Raw genomic sequence first — 20888 nt, forward strand, 5'->3', positions numbered from 1 at the left:
CAAAAGGCAGTGAGCTCAGTTTGTATTTAACATAATACAGCTACTGAGAAAAAACAAAAACAAAAAACAAAACACTTGTTCAATTCCTTAACCTGGCAAAACATTTATCATCACAATAGCTCAAGCTTGCATGATAAAATTACTTTGCAAACATTGTAGAAAGCATACTTTAATTCCTATTAAAAATGTGAAAAACAAATGAAATGCAGACAGTTATTTCTCATGAATGGAGGTATTAAAGGATAGCAACTGCTAAAACCTTCCAAAGCTTCAAAGGTGGAAGCCAGCTCCTTCTTGACCCAGAGAAGGAATCCCAATCATACAGCAGCCCTGCAACAGGAACCAAGAACGGCCCAGGTCGTGACAGAACCTGAAGGTGATTTAAAGAGAAAAGTATAGCAGCTTAAATGAAACATCACTGCCATACTCAGAAAGAGGTAAATCATGCTGCGGCCATTCCTTTCACCAGATTTCACTGATTTACAGCTTTCAAGTTTCAGTTTCAGGAACCCAGTCTTTTCACATCAATACCTTTTCTCTTCCTTGTCCTAGCTGCGGGTAAACATGTGAGCAAGACTCCCCTCCAGGAGTACAAAAAGGGTAAGGTAGGCTTTCCCGTCATGAGAAGTCAGGCAGCGCATTGCGTTTCCCCAAGCAGCAACGGACAATCTGTAACAAAAGTCCTTCCTTGCCACCTCCTGGTCTTAAGCACAGAAGACTGTGAGGTCGGACTTCTTAAAACACTCATTGGGAAGCACAGGCTACAAAGGTGGAAAAATGAAGGCCTTCGGTCCTCAGGAGGCGACCACACCTCCCTGTGAGCTCAAATTCGCCTGTCTCCAAAACTCGGAGCTATGGCCGAGCTGTCCTCTGCAGCAGCCTAAGCTTTCATCCATTTCACAAGTTTGTCTTCCCCTGCTCCACTGACTGCGCTCCCACTAAACGCGAGTGACGGGCCGGAGCTGCAGAGTGCACGGCGCTGGCTCAAGGAGCCGGAGTACACTTGGAGCAAGCTCTGGAAGGGCACTCCTGCCGCCGAATCTGCTGCAGCCACAGGGAGAGCCATTGGTAACCGGGCCACATCTGGGAAAGCCGGCTCCAACTCCGGGAACCCAGGACCGGCCCAGGGCTTGCCGCGCCCAGGGCGGCGGCCGGCGGCTTCCTTGTGCGGGGGCGGGGCGGCGCAGGAGGGTGGGGCCATGCCCAGGGCCCCGCCCACATCCAAGGGCGGCCCACAGCTCCCCAGCTCCAACCAGGCCAGCCACCTAGCGTCCTCAGCATTTCCACCAACTGAAGTTTAGGGAGAGCCTGACTTTTGTTGGTCGAAACGGTAGAGTATCCGCAATTTCTTTAAAGAACTACCCAGGGAATAAGGAATGTGGCCGGACAAACACTGTTCTCTACGTGAAGTGCACCATCCAAGTGAATCCTGAAAACTCACGTTTTCACACAGTAAAAGCATTCTTCGCATTCTTCCTAGTTCATCCTACAGTATTTACCAAATAACGACAGTTTTACCAAACTACTGTATTTCCTCAATTCTAACTCACTTCATTTCTTCCCGTTGGCAGCATAATTTATACTTCCCCCGCCTTTCTGTGAAAAGACTTTTGCAGTGAGAGTAGTAAACACTAAAGACACATTAAACTCGTTACTTGAACCTCCAAATCGAGATTATATTTTCTTCCCACTCTGGGAAAGCCATCTTAAATGGCCCCATTAAGCTTAGGAGTAGCTTGTTTTGTTTTTAAACAAGCATTACCCTTGCCCCATAAAGTCCTGTGAGCCTCAGATATGCATTGCATCAGCTCGAGTGTTCAGAGGTTTAACCTGTCATTACATCATGCTGAGGGAAGCCTTTAAACTTACCAAGACCTGGCAGTGAGTGAACCCAATGCAGGGAATTGTACATTACCAACTTTCAGCAACAAACTTCAACTCTAACCACTTTCCCACCCTATAAATACTGTGTTCAATCGCCTCAAACTCATTTTAATATTAGGCTACACAAAACATCTGTAAGAACAAAAATATAATTGAAAATAGATACTGTCTGCCCCTGGGGCAAATTACTATTGCCTGTGCTTTTTTATAGTCTAACATGTATTCATTCTACCTAGATCCTGGGTTTCTAGAACAGGAGACTTCAAACATTTTATGCAGAGAAACTCCTCCAAACATACCAGGGAACCCAAATGCTTAAAATGAGTGAAGGTTGGTGCCTGATTACCAGACCCCCAAAGACTACGGTGTCTTGCAGCACTGTCTGAAAACCATTAAGGTATGTACAAATCCCTCAAGATAGTAAAGACAAAAGTATATTAAAGTCATATCCAGGCTCCATCACTTCATCAGTTGTAAAACTGGGATATTTCCAGCCTCAAATAACTTGTGTCTGGCTTAATTGAGATTAGTAGTTTATGTATATAATGGGTGGTACATATTACAGAATAATTTATTTACCTGAGATCAAACATGTTTGCCTGAGCTCAACCACCATTTTAACTCATTTATTTAGCACAACAAATCCTAATTCCTAATTAGGCAGAATATTTATTTACAATGATTTTTAAAAGAGCTGAAAATTTCACAAAAACTGTATTTTACTAAGTCTATAGAATACAAAATTAATGAAAATCCAAAATTTAGCAACAGTACTAATCTACCTTACATCTCAAGCCCAATTTGGTATAAAGTTTAAATGGAAATAATCCTTTATTCTTAATTCCACGTGGAAAACTCTTCCTTTTACAAATATCTGTAAGAGTTTTAAATGGAGAAATGAAGTTGAACATGGAAAAAGGACCACCATATATTGTAAAGCAAGTTACAAACAGAAAATGGGATAGGAAAAGAAATCAGGAAGTCTGGGTGGGATAAATGAGTTATCTGTGACATGATACTGGTAATTTTTAGTTATTTTTCCTTTTAAAAGAGACAAAAGGAAAACTTGCTTTATAAAGATTAGTCTAGGGTTGGCTCAATGGTACAGCACAGGCTTGTAGTATATACAAGGCTCTGGTTTCAATCCCCTGCATTTCCCACCCCTAAGAAGAAAATGATCATGATTGAAAACAGTCAAATTGATTAAAAAAAAAAAGTATTCTTAATTTAGTAAGAGATAGGATGCAAATATTGCTATACCACCTTTACTTCCCCAAAATTATTCTTAGAAACTATTTAATGTTTATTATAAAATGAAGTTACAGGTGGAGGGTAATAGCTCAGTGTTAGAGCACATGCCCAGCATGTGAGAGGCCCTGGGTTCAATTTCTAGTACAGAAGAAGGGGGAAAAAACATTAATAAAAATAATAGTTATTAGTTAGGAATCTGTATTTTGCATTAGGAATATGAGTTAAATAAAACTTCATTAAAACATTTAGGCCACTGGCGCACGCCTGTAATCCCAATGATTCAGGAAGCTGAGGCACGAGGATCGCTAATTCAAAGCCAGCCTCAGCAACTTAGCAAGGCCCTAAGCAACTCAGGGAGACCCTGTCTCTAAATGAAATATTAAAAGGGGCTTAGTAGTTAAGCACCCCTGGGTTCAATCCCCAGTACCCACTCTCCCCCCCACACCAAAAAATTTCTTTTCTCAGAATTCCTTTTTGGGAAAAAAGTGTTTTCTACATTTATTTGACATTATGATAGGTATTATGTCAAAAATGTTTGTTAAATTATAATGTTAAACACTGTTTCTATTTTTAAGACTGAATTGCTTCTCAGGCACTGACAAAATCAAGGCAAATCTCCTTAAAAATAACAGCTTCAAGCTGTTTTAAATGCCAAAAGTTAAAAATCAAACATTGTTATAAAATATATTTTTAGTTTCCCAAACCATAGCAAAGCAGTAGGAGAAAAATTTTTTAATTGTACATTTTCCTAAAAGTTTCATTTTTCCTGATAATTCTGAAAACTCAAGCACTAAACTTAGATACTGAAATATGGTTAATAAAATACAACTGGCATACACCTATAATCCCAGCTACTGGCGAGCCTGTGACAGGAGGCTCACAAGTTTGAGATCAGCCTCAGCAACTTATCAAGACCCAGTCTCAAGATAAAAAGAGCTGGAGATATATGTAGCTCAGTGGTAAAGCAACCTTACATTCCCCAGCACCAAAATAACAAAAATAATAATAGGAATGAGAAGTCTGTGAGGTAACTAAGTTCAAATACAGAAGAAAAGGGGTTGGGGATATAGCTCAATGGTAAAGTTCCCTGGGTTCAATCCCTGAGAACCCCCCCCCAAAAAAAAAAAAGATTGATATACAAAAGGTAAAAAGGGAGATTTGGAGTCACAGAGAAGAGAAGCCTGACTAAAATAAGACAAATCCCAACAGTTAAAGATTCTTCATTAAAGAGTTAGAGTCTAATAGTTCTCATACTTTATTATGCTTACTAATCATCGAGGGATCCTGTTAAAATGTAGCCTCTGATTTAGTAGGTCTGAAGCTGGACCTGATATTCTACATTTTTAACAAGCTCCTAGGTGTGGCCAATGCCACACATGGAGGCCTTACTGAGCAGCATAGCCTAAAGAACTAAAGAGAACCAACAAGGGAAGAGAAAAATCAGGAGAGGATAGAACCTCAAAAACAAAGAGAAAACAGGGATTTAAAAAGAAAAACACAGATATGCAGCAATGTTAGGATAAATTATGCTTTATTATATTCTACAGGGAAAATGAATTATCCCTGTAATTAGAAAAAAGAAAGACAAAGAGCAGACATGTTAACCATGCAAGAATTCAAACATAATACCCCATCCATGAACCTTACATCTTAAGAAAATGAATGAGAAATCAAGCCAATCAGATGATTAATCAAAGTAAGTCATTTAAGAAAGGTGATCCTACAGAAAAAGGATTAAAGTCTATGACTCCATTTAAATACAGGACACTAAACTGTGGGCATTATAATTACAAATTAGAACGTAAACATTAAAAACTCTGGCAACTATGATACTATGATTTATAATAAATGTATATTTGATCTTAGTCCCTTTTTCTGGCACACAACTCCTAAAATCCTTGTAATCTTCAAAGTGTGTCTTTTTGTATGCTTGTAAGATGACTGGTGGCTCCAGGAAAGCCTCAAGACAGGGGCTGGTTGCAAAGGGAAACAACCTTGTCTTTCAAAAATTTGAACTTCCGGTCCCAGCCCATCATCCTGATCTCCAGAAAAGGGAGAGGAGCTGATCAAAGGCCAATGATTCTACTTTGTGTACAACCAGAGACATGAGAAATCGTGCCCTATATGTGTACTATGAATTGAAATGCATTCTGCTGTCATGTGTAACAAATTAGAATAAATAAATGTTTTTAAAAAGGCCAATGATTTATTCAATCATGCTTACATATGAAGCCTACATAAAAATCCCAAAGAAGGCTGCTTTGGTGGGACCTACTTGCAATCCCAGCTACTTGGGCGGTCAAGTCAGGAGGATCATTAATTGGGGGAGGGGGGGATATGTAGCTCAATGGTGAGTATGCTTGAGGCTCTGGGCTGTCCTCCCCAGTACCACCGGATAGAAAAACAGGGACAGAGGATTCAGACAGCTTTCCAGATTGCAGGTATATGGAAGTGCTTGGAGGGTGTTGCATGGGAAGCTCGGTTCCCCTTCCCACATTCCTTTCCCTATTCTATCTGATTGTTTGTGTCCTCCATAATATCACTTAAAATGAATGGGTAAACGATAAGTAAGGTGTTTCCCTGAAATGTGTGAGCCCTCCTGGCAAATTATCACACTGGAAGAGGGAGTCCTGAGAATACCAATTTACAACCTGGGACTTGCAAAGGTCATTGGAAGTAAGAGAGTCTTACTGGCCTGACAGCTTAACCTGTGAGATCTAACTTCAGGCAGACAATGTCAGAACTGAATTACAGGAAACCCAACTGGCATCTGCTAAAGAGTTGCCTCGTAAGTGTGGGACCCTCCACATCTGAGGTTAAATTTTTTAAAAAAGTAGGAAAATGTTTTTTCCTATTATACACAGCAAGGTATAAATAACTACATAGATATTTTTTTTTAATCATATGGTAAGAAATTAATTAATGGCACAGTAACTAACAATCCAGACAAAATGAAGGAGGTAACTGGTGACTTCTGCAAAACCAACCTTGGAAGTATGACTAGAGTTGAAGTCACACTAAAGGTTGAAGGGGATTTGTATGAGACTAACACTTGAGAAGTATGATTGTAAAAAGAAGTGTAGGTGATGGCTAGAAAGTCCAGAGAAGCTTTCGCTTATTTTATTTCTTCAAATAATAGAGACTACAATAGAGTAAATGTTACTAAGAGCCCAGTATACAGGAAGAGACTGAAATGTGAGCAAGTTCTTGGTAACATGAAGATTTTTAAACTTAAGAGGGACTAGACTTTGTTAGAAGAGGGAACTTCTTCCATAGATCAAAGGAGACAGTATGTCTGTCTACCTTACGTTGTAGATCAAAGTTTCTATCAGACAATTTTCCATTTTCTCTGCAAAGGAAGTATAGTCATCCTTTCATTCTGGAAGGATGGAGATAAGAAGTAGTTATGGTAAGTTTTAAGAGATTCCTTCTAAACACCATGCCATGGCAGTTATTTCTTATATAAATTGGTCGGGTCAGGTCAATAGGACACTGAGAACAGACTAAAAAATGTATATGTAAACCATCACCTTGGGTCCTCAACCCCCTCCCAATTGTCTTTTCTTGGCCAAAGGAGAATCTGCCATTAACTTAATACATTCTTCAAACTTTAGTATTAGTATTTCTAAAGAATGGCTAAAGTAACTGGCATTATCAAATGCTAGTAAGCATATGGAACCCTGGAACTCATAATTTGCTGGTGGGAATACAAAATAATACAACCACATTTTCACTCCAGCAGTAAGTAATACTGAACAAACTGGACAAAGGGGCACATGCCTGTAATCCCAGCAATTTGGGAGACTAAGGCAGGAGTATCCCAAGATCAAAGCCAGCCTCAGCAACTCAGAAAGACCCTGTCTCAAAAAGGACTGGGAATGTAGTTTTCTTATTCCTGGGTTCAATCGGGGGGAGTTCTAAAAGACAGCATTGGTTTCTTTCCTAATTTCAGTTTTACGAGCTATTATCCTTATATTTTTACTATAAATCTAATCTATAATAACATCAAGAATGAAAACACTACACTAACATTTCCCAAAACAATTACAGTCCATTAACATGTTAATACAATAGGCCAGTTGTGGTGGCACTCATCTGTAATCCCAGTGACTCCAGAAGCTGAGGCAGGCGGTTTACAAGTTCAAGGCTAACCTCAGCAATTTGGCAAGGCCTTAAGCAACTTTGTGAGATCATGTCTCAAAATTTTTAAAAATAATTTTAAAGGGCTAGGCAAACCTCAGTGGTAAAAGTACCCCTGGGTTCAATCCCTAGTACCTCAAACAAAAACTTGTTAATAAAGTAAGTCCTCCTTATCCATGGGTAATACTACTGTGGATGTCTGAAACTGCAGATTGTGCTGAAACCTACATTTCTCACCCAGCCATACATATATACCTATGAAAAACAATTTATCATATATCCTAATCTCAGTTTATAATTTTTCTTTCCTTAAGAAATTCCACCTTTTTGCTTTTTTTAAAAAAAAAAAAAAGCACTTTACAACCTCTCTTTAAGATATATAAATTGCCATCATTAGTATTCTTGCACTCTGGGGCATTACTTGAACATAATAAGCACTGTGATACTGGAAGGACTATCTGATACAGTCCATATGACAACTGGGATGGCTATTGAGTGATTAATGGGTGGGTAGCACATACAGTGTAGATACACTAGACAAAGAGGACACCAAGATTTCATCATGTACTATGTAAAATTACTTCCCCAATTTTCCATTTAATATTTGTTGACCACAGTTAACTGAAACTTCAGAAATTCAAACTATAGATACAGGGGAACTATTATAGTAAAAATTTTTCTTTTCCCACCTGCCAGAATAAAACTTGTACCATTTTCTGGTCAACCATTATGCCGCAAGAAAAGTTTTCATAGTCTGAAGCTATTACCCTCCCTTCCCTCTTTTTAGGTTGCTTTAGAACCCTTTTTCTTTGGGAGAATTTTTCATTAGAACATCTAGGTACAGGTTAAACATCCATAAATCTGAAATGCTTTGAAACCTTTTATTTATTTATTTTTTTAATTTTAATATTTATTTTTTAGTTTTTGGCGGACACAACATCTTTGTTTGTATGTGGTGCTGAGGATTGAACCCAGGCGGCACGCATGCCAGGCGAGTGCGCTGCCGCTTGAGCCACATCCCCAGCCCGCTTTGAAACCTTTTAAAAAGCTTATTTATTTATTTATGTTGGTGCCAGGGGTTGAACCCAAGAGCACTTTACCACTGAGCCACATACCAAGCCCTTCCATCTTGTTTTTTGCTTTATATTCTAAGAGAAACAGAGTTTTTATTTTTAATTTTATATTAGTTATTGATGGACCTTTATTTATTTTTATTTGTTTATATATGGTGCTGAGAATCAAACCCAGTGCCTCACACATGCTAGGCAAGCACTCTACCATGGAGCCACAGCCCCAGCCTGAGAAACTAGTTTTAATTCATTACTTTGATTTTACTAAAATTACTTTTTTTGATTTGCCTTTGTCAGTTAACTCTTTTTTGAAAATTACTGAGTACCCCGAAGATCTTTTATGTATTTTATATGTACTGGTACTTATTAGAAATTTAAGCCAAAGAAATTTAAAAAATATTTCTAAACAACTATTTTTTTTTTTTAGTTGTAGATGGACAGCATGCCTTTATTTCATGTGTTTATTTTTTTATGTGGTGTGAAGGATCAAACCCAGTGCCTTATACATGTTAGGCAAGCGCTCTGGTACTGAGCTATAGCCCCAGCCCCTCATTTCCTTTCATATAACATGTAAATGCCTACTACATGTAAAATGTTTATGAAAAAATAACTGCTTCTCATAACATCAAGAAAAGTGTTGATGTTTTACATATTTACAAATCTCTTTAATGTCTGACTGAAGGAAATAAAATTGCACTTTCATTATTTGTGGTGGGGGAGGGGAGGACAAGAGGGCACCAGAGCACATTTTGGGGTAGCAGAAACACATAGGCCTTGATTGGTGTTGGTCACATGGTTGCATACATATCTCAAAAATCTTTGAGCTGTACATTTGAGTAGAAACTTTTAAAAATCAAAGAGAATAAATTTCAAAAATGTAGAAGGACATAAATCACATCATAATAAACCTGACTTGTGTAAAAAAGAGAAAGCATGGGGATGTAACTCAGTAGTGGAACTCTCCTGAGCTCTATCCCCAGTACTGCTAAAAACTAAATAAATGGTGGAAGGTGTAGGCACAGGGAAAGTATACGCTAGTCTACACAATCAGATTAAAAGACAGTGTCGGTGTAAAGCTCTTGGCTCTCAGTGCAAGCACTCACTCTAAGTGGCATCTAGCAAAACAGAAGGGAGGTGATGCGGTCTCACTGCCTGGCTGAACCCCTTTAGATCCCACTTCTTCCCTTGGAGGAAAAGTGGAGGTCAACAGGCCCCGATACCCTCTCACTGTATACATGATATGATAACCCTGCTAATAAGGGGATATGTCTGCCATCCAGGATTCAGAGTGGACCATGGAAGAACGGCCCTGTCCCAGGAACTTACTGATTTCTTTTGTATCAGGCAAAAATTATAATCTCCTGAGTCTCAAGTTTCTCATTTATGAAACAAAAAACTACCAACAACAACAGATTTTTGGACATTATAGGAGATCAAGTACATGAGAACATTCATTATATTGCTAACAAGTGAGTTTACAGAGCTACACTAGCAACCCTGCCCTGAGAATCATTAAATGAGATCTGCATCATAAACAACAGGATTATACTGAAAACTGTTATTTCAATCTACAGTGGAAAGAGATCCTATACTGGAACACATCTCAATCTGAGACTGTATCTAAAAGAGGTAAAAGCCACAAGGTTTTCTGTGAAAAAAGACCTCGTAAGGTAAATTTTATCCTCATTTTACAAATGAAGAAATTGAAAACCAGAAAAATTAAGAATAAAAGCAAAGCCAGATTATCTGCTTTGTCTCTAAATCTCTTCTTTAAAATAACCCTAAAAATAGTGTGTATACTCTCCTTGCTCTGGTATAGAATATTTAGTGTAGCATCTAACACATCTTTTCAACACAAAATTTTGCCAAAAAAATTCCCTACATTCTTTAAATCAAAATTTTTAATCAAAATACCAAAAAGTAAAGTAAGAGCAACAAAAGAAGATGGCCAAATAGGCCTTTCTAACTATTTTATATCACATTACAAAAATTCTTTAATAATTTAAAAAATTTGGAGTACCTGAAATTAAATTATTACGTCAGCCATAATTACAACATAATCACTACTTCAATATAACCAAGTTTCAATATTTAGAGAAACATCCAAATACTATTCACTTATTTGTGTCCAAGTTGGATTACAACAGTGTACTCCCCTAATTATGTTTTATATTCCCTCAAAATGCAAAATTCTAAAACATTCCAGTACATGCTTGCCCTTTTTCTCCATCCTGGCATCAAGCTATGCATTGTAAATCTCACTTATAAAATATGCTGTACCTAGTACTACAATGTAACATAGGACCTATGCAACTCTGCATTCCATCTAATAAGTATGTTATTACACACCTGTACACATAGATAGAACAGAAACATAATCTCAGGACAAAAATTCTTCAACAGATCAAAACTGATATAAGATAAACATCATAGTAACCTATAAAGAGTTAGTAATACTAAGATAAACAGATAAAATCAAAAAGAAGATTCTGCTTGAGAGAAAGTTAAGGAAACAGGATAAAAAGTCACATTATTGTCTAATATTTTATGATTGGTGGCTCTTTACTAGTAAAATGGAAGTAATGGAATTTCTCGGAAAGAAATGACATTTAAAAATTCCTGGAGCCTTATTAAAATTATATGCAGCTGGAACAGTTATAATCTTTATGTAAACATTACATCTGAAAGTCTAACCAAACCATTCAGTTGTTTCAACTAAGTATGATACTGCACATGAATTAACAATTTGTACACTAATTTCTTCAAATTAACACAATAGTCTCTAGGAGTTCACATTTCTCTACAAAAGTTAATGTTTAAATACAATAAAAGCTGGGCATGGTGGCATACACCTATAATTACAGCAAGTTAGGAGTCTGACGCATGAATATTGAAGATTCAAGGCCAGTCTCAGCAACTTAGTAAGACCCTGTCTTAAAAATGAAAGATAAAAAGGTCTGGGAATGTAGCTCAACAGCAAATTACCTTGAGTTCAATCCCCAGTACCACAAAATAAACAAGATTTTTTAAAAATTTAATGTCTTATCTTCCTGTTTTTTTTTTTTAAGAGAGAGTGAGAGAGACAGAGGTAGAGAGAGAGAATTTTTTAATATTTATTTTTTAGTATTTGGCGGACACAACATCTTTGTTTGTATGTGGTGCTGAGGATCGAACCTGGGCCGCACGCACGCCAGGCAAGCGCGCTACCACTTGAGCCACATCCCCAGCCCTATCTTCCTGTTTTAATATTTAAAAAAATAATATTAGCACACTTTGAACCATCTAAATCTACCTGTTAGTCATATAATTGAATGCCATTATTCATATTTATGGTCACAATGATTCCAAGTTGGTACTCCAATTACAGCAGGCTAAATAAAAAAGCCAAGATGGGCCTAATATGTGCATTTGTATGAAGCAAAGCCCAAATGACATCATGATTTTCACTGAAGCATGTATACATTAGTGGGGGGGGGGGGGAGTGCATGATATTTATACATCTCAGAGCAAATCAGGTCTGCTTAACTCCAAAAGAACCTGTGTGTGGTCAATTCCATAATCTTAAGTTAGTTACAGAATTATCTAAAGATTTAAATTCAGCAGATGCCATTCAGTGTTTTCATAAATCAGTAATTCAACTTGCAATGGTTTTGTAGTTTTATTTACATTTAACTTGCCAGTTTAAAACTATCAGCAATATCTCTCAAGAGCTGATACATCACTAGCTCCTACCTGATAAATTTTGTTCACTGACTCACTGGTCCTTCTCAGCCTCCTTTGATTCCTGTTCTTAACCCCAAAGCTCTTGAAAGTGGGAGTTACCAATGGCTCTCTTTTCTTATCTACCTTGGTGACTTTAATGGTCCCATTCAGTCTCCAACCCCCACCCCCACAGTACTAGGGACTGAACCCTAGATGCACTTTACCACTGAGACATATCACAAGCCCTTTTCTTTTGTCATTATATTATTTCAAGAGAGGGTCTCGCTAAGTTGCCCAGGCTGGCCTCAAAACTGCAGATCCTCTCCCCTTAGCCTCACTGGGATTATAGGCGTGTGCCACAGTGCCACTAGTCTTAATAGTTTTAAATTCCACCAATATGTCAAGAACTTAATTTTTTTTTTCCTTCAGCCCCGAGTTAAAAACAAAATTTTTTTAAAACTCTCCAGATTTGTCCTAAACCTTGGACATGGGAAGGACCAGAGTTCAACTACATCAAAGACCCTGTACCCTAGCCTTCCTCTTTCCAACTGACAGCAAATGTATCCTGCCAGTTACATCACAAATCTAAATCAACCAGGGAATCGTACTGTCCCTCCCTTAAAAATATATTCAGAATCAAAAAACCCCATACCTTCCCCTCCTACTACCATCTAGTTCAAGCCATCATTATCTCTTACCCAGATTATTACAATATCTTCCTAACCAAGCTCCCTGTTTCTATCTTTGTCTCACACCCTCATGCCTTAATATGTTCTAAGCACAGTGATCAGATTAATCCAATTCAAATTTCTAACAGATATCACTCCTTTGCTATACACTCACTCTTCACTGGCTACCCCTATCTGAGTAAAAGTTAAAACCTAGAAATCACAAGGCCTACACAATATGATTATGTACTCCTAATAATCTGACTTTATCTCCTACTTCTTTCCTTTCTACCCACTGTCCTCCATGAAATACTAGTTTATTTCTTTAGGCCTCTGCCTTATAATACTTTTCTCCTGGATATGCCTGTGACCATCTCCCTCACTTTCTTCAAATCTCTGATTCATACAAAGGTTTCTCAAAGAGACCCTATTCCTCTGTTTAAAAATAGCAATCTGTGCCCTACCCAGAAAACCCTTCATTATGCAATCCCAAGTCTTTGCATATTCCACCCTTCCTTCTCTTTCCTTCCTCTCCGCCCAATTCCTTTCTCTACCCTTTCCCCCAAATATATTACATTCTCACAGGATATAAAAAGTTGATTTAGTTATTAACTTTTATATCTGTTGTAGATCCCCCTTGGCTCCCCAAAGAGTGGCTTGGAAGGTGAGAAAACACAATGCCTGGCAATCAATAAATATTTATTGAATGAATAGATAGAAAACAAAAGAGCTTTGGACTTTTAAACAGCAACATTCAAAGTTACAAAGCAATATACCAATGTTTTTTTTCCAAAAAATGTAAATAATTTAAATAAATAGAAAATAATTATCATCCTAAAATTCTACACCAAATCAAATTATCCTTAAATGCTGAGAGCAGAATAATGATACAAAGTTTCAAAACATTACCTCCCCTAGGTATGTTCTCAGGAAGCACCTGATGGATGTAGGCTTCAAATACAAGGGAAGGAACTAAGAAAAAGAATAGGAGTCACAATAAACAGAAGACTAAAACAAGGAATACTGAGAATAATGACAACTTTATGCTAGAGGAACACAGCAACCTAAGGCCTGCAAACAAACTGAATGAACATTTAGACAGGTGGGAAGGGATGTGGGGTAGTAATTAAGAGTAAGCACATGCAAAACGAAGAAGAAGAAAGAAAAAAAGAAACACTAGTTATAAAAAATACAAATTAAACAGGGCAGGGCAAAAGATAATCACAATTTATCATATGGCTCAGAGGCAAAGAAATTTAATGCAAAATAATCAGCTAAAAGAGGTAAAGTTGCTGTGAAAAGGGATATCCAGAAAGAAATAGGGCCAAGGAGCTTTTCTTTAAAGGAAAAAAAAAAAAAAAAACTTTGCCAAATTATTGATTCTAAACTGTGTGCATGTAAAAAAGTTCAAAAACTTGATATGAGAAATGCCACAAACTGCATGCATTAGTAAAGAAATGACATATAAATTTATTTTCAAAGATTTGATTCCAAGTTTTGGCAAAGAAGTGGGTATAGAGTTTCTCCTACACCTTTGGGAATATCTACTATGAAGGCCCCTCATGATTTGGCAGTTTGTATCAAAAATATCGAGTATGCCCTTCAACCAAATAGTTATTTCTTCCCAGTGTTCTCCTTCTAATTCTCATATGTTACAAAGGCATATACACAAATATGAATGCCTACAGCAATCCTGTCTATAATAACGGATAAGTTAAAAACAGCCCTATCTTAATAGAATATTTTTTCTTTTTGTCTTCTTTTTCTTTTTTAAATAAGAGGGACCCATATTTAGCCTAAAGTACTTACACTGAGCAAGGCCTGACTGAGGCCCTAGGTTCAACCTCCAGCACAACATACAAAAAATAGTAATAATAAAAAAAAATGGGTAGACTAGAAAAAAAGCCACAGAATACACAGACCAAAACCCTATTTGTTAAAAGAAAAAACACATATACCCATTGATACACATATCTATGCACGTTAAGTACCAAGTAACAGAACAGAAAAGAAACTAAAATGACAGCTAAATTGCGGAAAGTGGTTTAAAAATTTAAAATGCTAGAATATACAAGGGGAGAATCAGAAACCAAGAGATGGAACCACCAAAGGACAGACAGACCATCAAGAACTGCAAGATACAAACTCTAAGCACAAGCTTCTTCATTTGGAATTTCCCAGTTCAAACTCAGATAGTTATGAACAGGTGACAATCATTTAATGGGAAAATACCTATATGAATTTAAGTCAGATAAAAGCAATTAATCTTAACATACTCATGGCTCAAAGGAAAAAAATACACAAACAGGTCACACAAATGTCTTTAATGGCTACTTTTCAAAAATCAGATCACAAATGATGATGGGGAACAGATGGGCCCATTTCTGTATTTCTCAAGTAATCATAAAACATAAGATTAGTAATAAAAAAGGATTTTAAGCTTGGCATGGTGGTATTCGCCTGTAACCTAAGCAGCAACTCTGGAGGCTGAGGCAGAATGAATCCAAGATTAAGGCCAGTTGTAATTTAGCAAGGCCCTAAGCAACTTTGGGAGACCCTGTCTCAAACTTTAATAAAACAGACTGGGGATACGGCTCATGGTTAAGCATCCCTGAATTAAATCACCGATATCAAAAAAAAAAAAAAAAAAAACTACTCTTTAAACTTTTTAACGCCTATTTCATCATGTCCCCAAATTTTCCTGCTACACTGCTGGCAACTTTCCATGCAAAACAAAACACTTTATAAAGTTAACAGCTGATTGCAGGGTTGGTGTTATAGCTCAGTGGTACAGTGCTAGTGTGCATGAGGCCCTGGGTTTCCATCTCTAGCATCGCATGCATAACACACACACACACACACACACACACGCAAATGTGCACTGCTTCCATTTTTTTTTTCTTGGATACTTGGAGAAAATATTAAAAAACAGTCTATTCACAAAAACATATTTTGTGCACATTTTATACATTTCAAATATTAAATTTAGCATTTTAAAGATAAAACAAAATGAAATTTGTCTGATTGCTGACCCACAAAATTGAAAAAAGTCTGCAGAAATTATCTTAGATATGCAGTGACAAGACATCTGAAGTTGTCCAAAACAATGCTACAACATCACAGCCCTTGACAAATCTTTAAAGTAAAGTTGCCTTACCTACTAAGCCTGAGCATCAGTCAAATGCAAAAACACAGGAGTTGAAATTCAGAGAGAAACCAGCAAGTTTTTAACCATTTAAGGATTACTTCATTTAGTTAAACCAACTACTGAAGTAATCTTTCCAAGGTAGTCTTTATAGAGAATGATAACTATAACAAGTACAGTATAATATTTCCTGTAAAATGCAAGATTGACCAGTCATAGGTGTATAGGTAGCACATACCTGTAATCCCAGCAACTCCAGAGGCTGAGGCAGGAGGATTGCAAGTTCAAGGTCAGCCTAGGAAACTTAGTGAGACCCAGCCTTAAAACAAAAAATTTTAAAAGGGCTAGATGTATGTATCTCAGTGGCAAAGCACTTGTTTAGCAAGCTCAAAGCTCTGTATTCAATCCCCAGTACCACAAAGAAAAAAAAAAGAGAGAGAAAGGGAGAGAGACAGATACATACACAAAGAAGGGCATTGAATTCTTTTTAAGAAAAGTCTTGGGGCTGGGGATATGGCTCAAGCGGTAGCGCCCTCGCCTGGCATGCGTGCAGCCCGGGTTCGATCCTCAGCACCACATACAAACAAAGATGTTGTGTTCGCCGAAAACTAGAAAATAAACATTAAAAAATTCTCTCTCTCTCTCTCTCTCTCTCTCCCCGCCCCCCTTTAAAAAAAGAAAAAAGAAAAGTCTTCTCACCAACATTATCTGTTTTATAAATACAGATTAGTTCTCTAAAGGTTTTCTCCTTCTAGTTCATGTGCCCAAGCCCCCTGTTCATAACAGAGCAAACAAAAAATGTATAAATAAAAATTGCAAATAAATTCAACATGTTTGGGCAACCTCAAAACTAATGAAAGATCTTTGCCAGGATCATCCTGGTCCCCTACCCGGATCATTCAACCTAGAATTTCTGAAGATTTACGAGGAGTAAAAATATATGGAAGTGCTGTGACACGCAGTTCATTCAACTGATAACCTTATCAGGGACAAACTAGGTAATGTCTCCGAATTTCACAAATGTTGAGTGACAGAAGTCAAAGAGACAAGAAAGAGTACATACTGTATCGAGACAAGAAAGAGTACATACTGTATCGTTCTATTCATATAAAGTATAAAACCAATCTATGGTGTTAAAAGTGAAGAGGTGAGGGATGGGATGGGCAGAAGAGTAGGTAATCAGATGGACAAAGAAGGGGACTTCTTGTTCTGCTAATGCTCTGCTTCTTAATATGGTGTGCTCATTACAATAGTGTGTTCCCTTTGTAAAAATTCACTGAGTATACATAAAACGATGCTTTTTCTATGTATTTATGCTACGTATTAACAAAAAAATTGACACTTAGGAAATAAAGTGTCTTATAATTATTGTAGGTAATTTGCCTAGAATCTCCTTGAACAACCCAATCAGATATCATCACCAGCTAACCCTTCAAGATTCTTAACCTGTCTCTACACTTTAAGAGTGCCACAGTATAGTACCCGTATAATGTCTAACTATAATGTCTACTCTTAATGTCTAATTATTTAATGACTACTCTCAAACTGAGGACTTCACCTCTACATCCTTGAGAAAAGACAATGGAAGCCAAAGCAAACTATCTTATCTTCCCATCAACAAGAATATAAGCTAACTTGCCATTTTCTTCCCTCCCTTTAGAATGAGTAAACCTGAACTTCTTGGGCACTGCCCTTACTCTTCTAAGACTTCACACTTCTCTCTTACATCAATCTTTCCCTCTTTCTCTACAGGGTCATTTCCTTTACCACACAAACATGCACCAGTATATACGATCTGGCTTCTGTGACACTGTATGCCCAATTTTCCTTTTACCTCATTGGATTATTTGAGCTCTCTCATAGACATTTCAAATACAACAAAAAAAAGAATTCTGAATTTTACTGCTATCACTCTGTCTCATCATCCCCTCCAGTCTTTTCCATCTTGGTAAATGGCAGATGATCCACACAGTCGCTCTGGCCAGAAACCTAATTCCTTCCTTCATATCTGATTCATCAATAAGTCCTGTTGAGACCAAAATATATCTCAAACCCACCCACTTCATCTTTACTGTCACCACTTTAATCCTAGTTCTAATCAACTACATCTGATTAAAGAAACAGTCTTCTAATCAGTCAAGTCTCTGAACAGCTAAACCAATATTTAAAAAAAAAAAAAAAAAGTAGCCGGGCACAGTGGCACACACCAACCTCAGCAAAAGTGAGGCAATAAGCAACTCAGTGAGACCCTGTATCTAAATAAAATACAAAATAAGGCTGGGGATGTGGCTCAGTGGTTAAGTGCCCGAGTTCAAACACACACACACACACACACACACACACACACACACACACACACTGGATTACATTATCCTTTAATTAAAATTTTTGGACAGTTTCACATTCCTTGCTTTGACTCTACAGGATCTAATTCCTGCCTGTTTCTCCCCCCTTATACAACTACTTCAGCAATACTCTTGGAGAACAATCCAAGATCCTCCAGCTTGAAGGGTCTTTACCAGGCTGTTCCTTCAGTCTGAGGTGCTCAGTCCTTCTTCCCTTCAAAGGGCTCATTATCTTTTTATCTTCCTTTAAATGTCACCACCTCAGACAGCAGTCTCCCTCCCACTCCCGTCTTGTAATTTTGTCTTTCTTTCCTCAACAGAACTTAAATGGCTAAAACTAAATTTTTAAATTATTTAAATAGCACTTTCTATGTGTTCAGCAACGTGGTTTTAGAGCAAAAGTAGGCAGTGTCCCTGCTTTCAAGGATCTCAAAGTCACAAAATTTAAGACAGGAGCCAAAGACACGTGTAGGTCTAACTCTCCTCTTAACCACTCAATTATACTGCCACTTTAACATTAGGACATTGAGGGGTGAGGGGAGCATCAATATACTTAATAGCTGTTCATGTGCTAATGGAAACTACAGCTTAGAGAGGTTAAGTAATCTGCCAAAGCAGCACAGATAAACATTTGAGAAATTAAATACAATCATGAGCAATGGTACAGAAATGTAGAGAAACATTCAAGGAACAGAAGAATCCAGTTTTGAATAGGTAGGGCAAAGAGGAAAAGTTGGCCCAGCATGCTAGTGCATGCTTACAATCACAACAACTCTGGAGGCTGAAAGAGGATCAGGAGGAGTTCAAGGCCAGCCTCAGCAACTTAGCAAGGCCCTAAGTAACTTAACAAGACCCTGTTTCAAAATATATAAAAAGGGCTGGAGGTATGACTTAGTGGTTACACACCTCTGGGTTCAATTCTTTCTCACCCTCCTCCCCCCAAAAAAGAGGAAAAGCTGGTGATGAGGTTGGAAAAGTATATTAGCAACAGTGGGAAGGCACCAATCATCAATGATTATTTACTGAACAACAACTACGTGCCCAAAAAAGTGCTAAACTATAGATAAACAAGGGTAACCAAGACCAAGTCTCACCAAGATTATAATCTATTGTTGGAGGCCAAGAAAAAAAGAACAAAAGTCACAATTCAGGAGTATACAAGTTACAGAAGGAACAACAGAATGCTAAAGTAACACAGAGAGATGGCACCCAGTTCACTTCAGGGAGTTAAGGAAAAGCTTCTCAACTACAGAAGTCTAGGCTATTACAGAGTTTAGAAAGAGGAATTTGCAAGTATATGGTCCAAAAGGCAGGGGAGGAACACGAAAGACCAGCTCAAGAGAGGATCTGTACTTACTAATCATGTCAAGAAAATTACAATTTCATACTTACAGCTGAAGTCAGGTTCATCTATTAGAAACTCACTTAACTGAAGAAAGAACTGACTGGATGCTACAGGGACCAAAAGCAGGCTGACAGTTCAAGGTAAAAAGAGAAGGACTGAATGTAGATGTGAGAGAAGCAATACTAACTTTGAGATAATTAGACAAATATTTGCAAAAGATTTATCTGACAAAGGACTATTACCCAAAATACAGAACTCTTAAAACTCATGAAGAAAATAACCAATTTGATTTACAAGTTGGCAATGACCTTAACTGACACCAAAGATATACAGATGGCAAACAGCATATGAAAAGTATTCTACATCATCTCATCAGGGGAATGCAAATAAAAAACAATAAGATATCACTATATACCATAAGAATGGTCAAAATACAAAAAAAACACAATCACCAAATACTAGTAGAATAGTAATTCTCATTCGTTGCTGGTGAGAACATAAAAAGATACAGTCATTTTGGAAGACAGTTTGGGAGTTTATTAACTAAGCATACTCTTTATCATAGGATCCAACAATCATACTCTTTGCTATTTACCCCAAAGGAGTTAGTTCCATACAAAAGCCTGCACATGGATGTTTATAGCAATGTTATTTATAACTGCCAAAATTTGAAAGGAACCAAGATGTCCTTCAAGTAGGTGAATAAACTGATTTATTCACCTAGACAATGGAGTGTTATTCAGCATTAAAAAGAATGAACTTTCTAGCCATGTAAAGACTTGGAGAGCTCCATGACTATAATCCTGGCGACTCAGGAGTCCCTCAATTTCAAGGCCAGCCTGGTCAACTTCCAGAAACCTTGCCTCAAAAATGAAAATTAAAAGTGCTGGGAATAAGGGCTAGGGTTGTAGCTCAGTGGTAGAGCGCTTGCCTCACATATTTGAGACCATGGGTTCGATCCTCAGCTCCACATAAAAATAAATAAATAAAAATGAAGATATTGTGTTCATCTATAACTAAAAAAATATTTTTTAAAAAGAGTGCTGGGAATATAGCTCAGTGATAGAATGCCCCGAGTTTAATCCCCAGTACCATTTAAAAAAAAAAAAAAAAGACATGAAGGCCGGGTGCAGTGATGCAGGCCTGTTATTCTAGCAACACCATAGCTGAAGCAGGAGAATCACAAGTTCAGGCCAGCCTCAGCAACTTAGAACTACTGTCTCAAAAGAAAAAGAGCTGGGCTGGGGATGTGGCTCAAGTGGTAGTGCGCTCGCCTGGCATGCCTGTGGCGCGGGTTCAATCCTCAGCACCACATACAAAGATGTTGTGTCCGCCGAA

At 37.6% G+C, this 20888-nt stretch overlaps 1 protein-coding gene across 5 annotated transcripts in view; it reads right to left on the reverse strand.

Moving 5' to 3' along the window:
• The window catches only part of Siah1 (siah E3 ubiquitin protein ligase 1), a 29504-nt gene that overhangs the window by 3399 nt on the left and 5217 nt on the right, over positions 1–20888 (reverse strand). The window contains exon 1 of one of the 5 annotated variants that reach the window (XM_071605205.1): positions 16099–16323. The exons of 1 other annotated variant lie outside the window; for it this stretch is intronic. Coding sequence is in view for 2 of the 4 variants with exons in the window: in XM_027938990.3 (XP_027794791.1) it covers positions 532–622 (91 nt within the window). In the remaining 2 variants the exon portion in view is untranslated. 3 more of the 5 variants (XM_027938990.3, XM_071605207.1, XM_071605206.1) reach the window with 3 other exon arrangements.

This window comes from Marmota flaviventris, chromosome 18 (assembly GCF_047511675.1).
Source record: "Marmota flaviventris isolate mMarFla1 chromosome 18, mMarFla1.hap1, whole genome shotgun sequence".
Taxonomy (NCBI): Eukaryota; Metazoa; Chordata; class Mammalia; order Rodentia; family Sciuridae; genus Marmota; species Marmota flaviventris.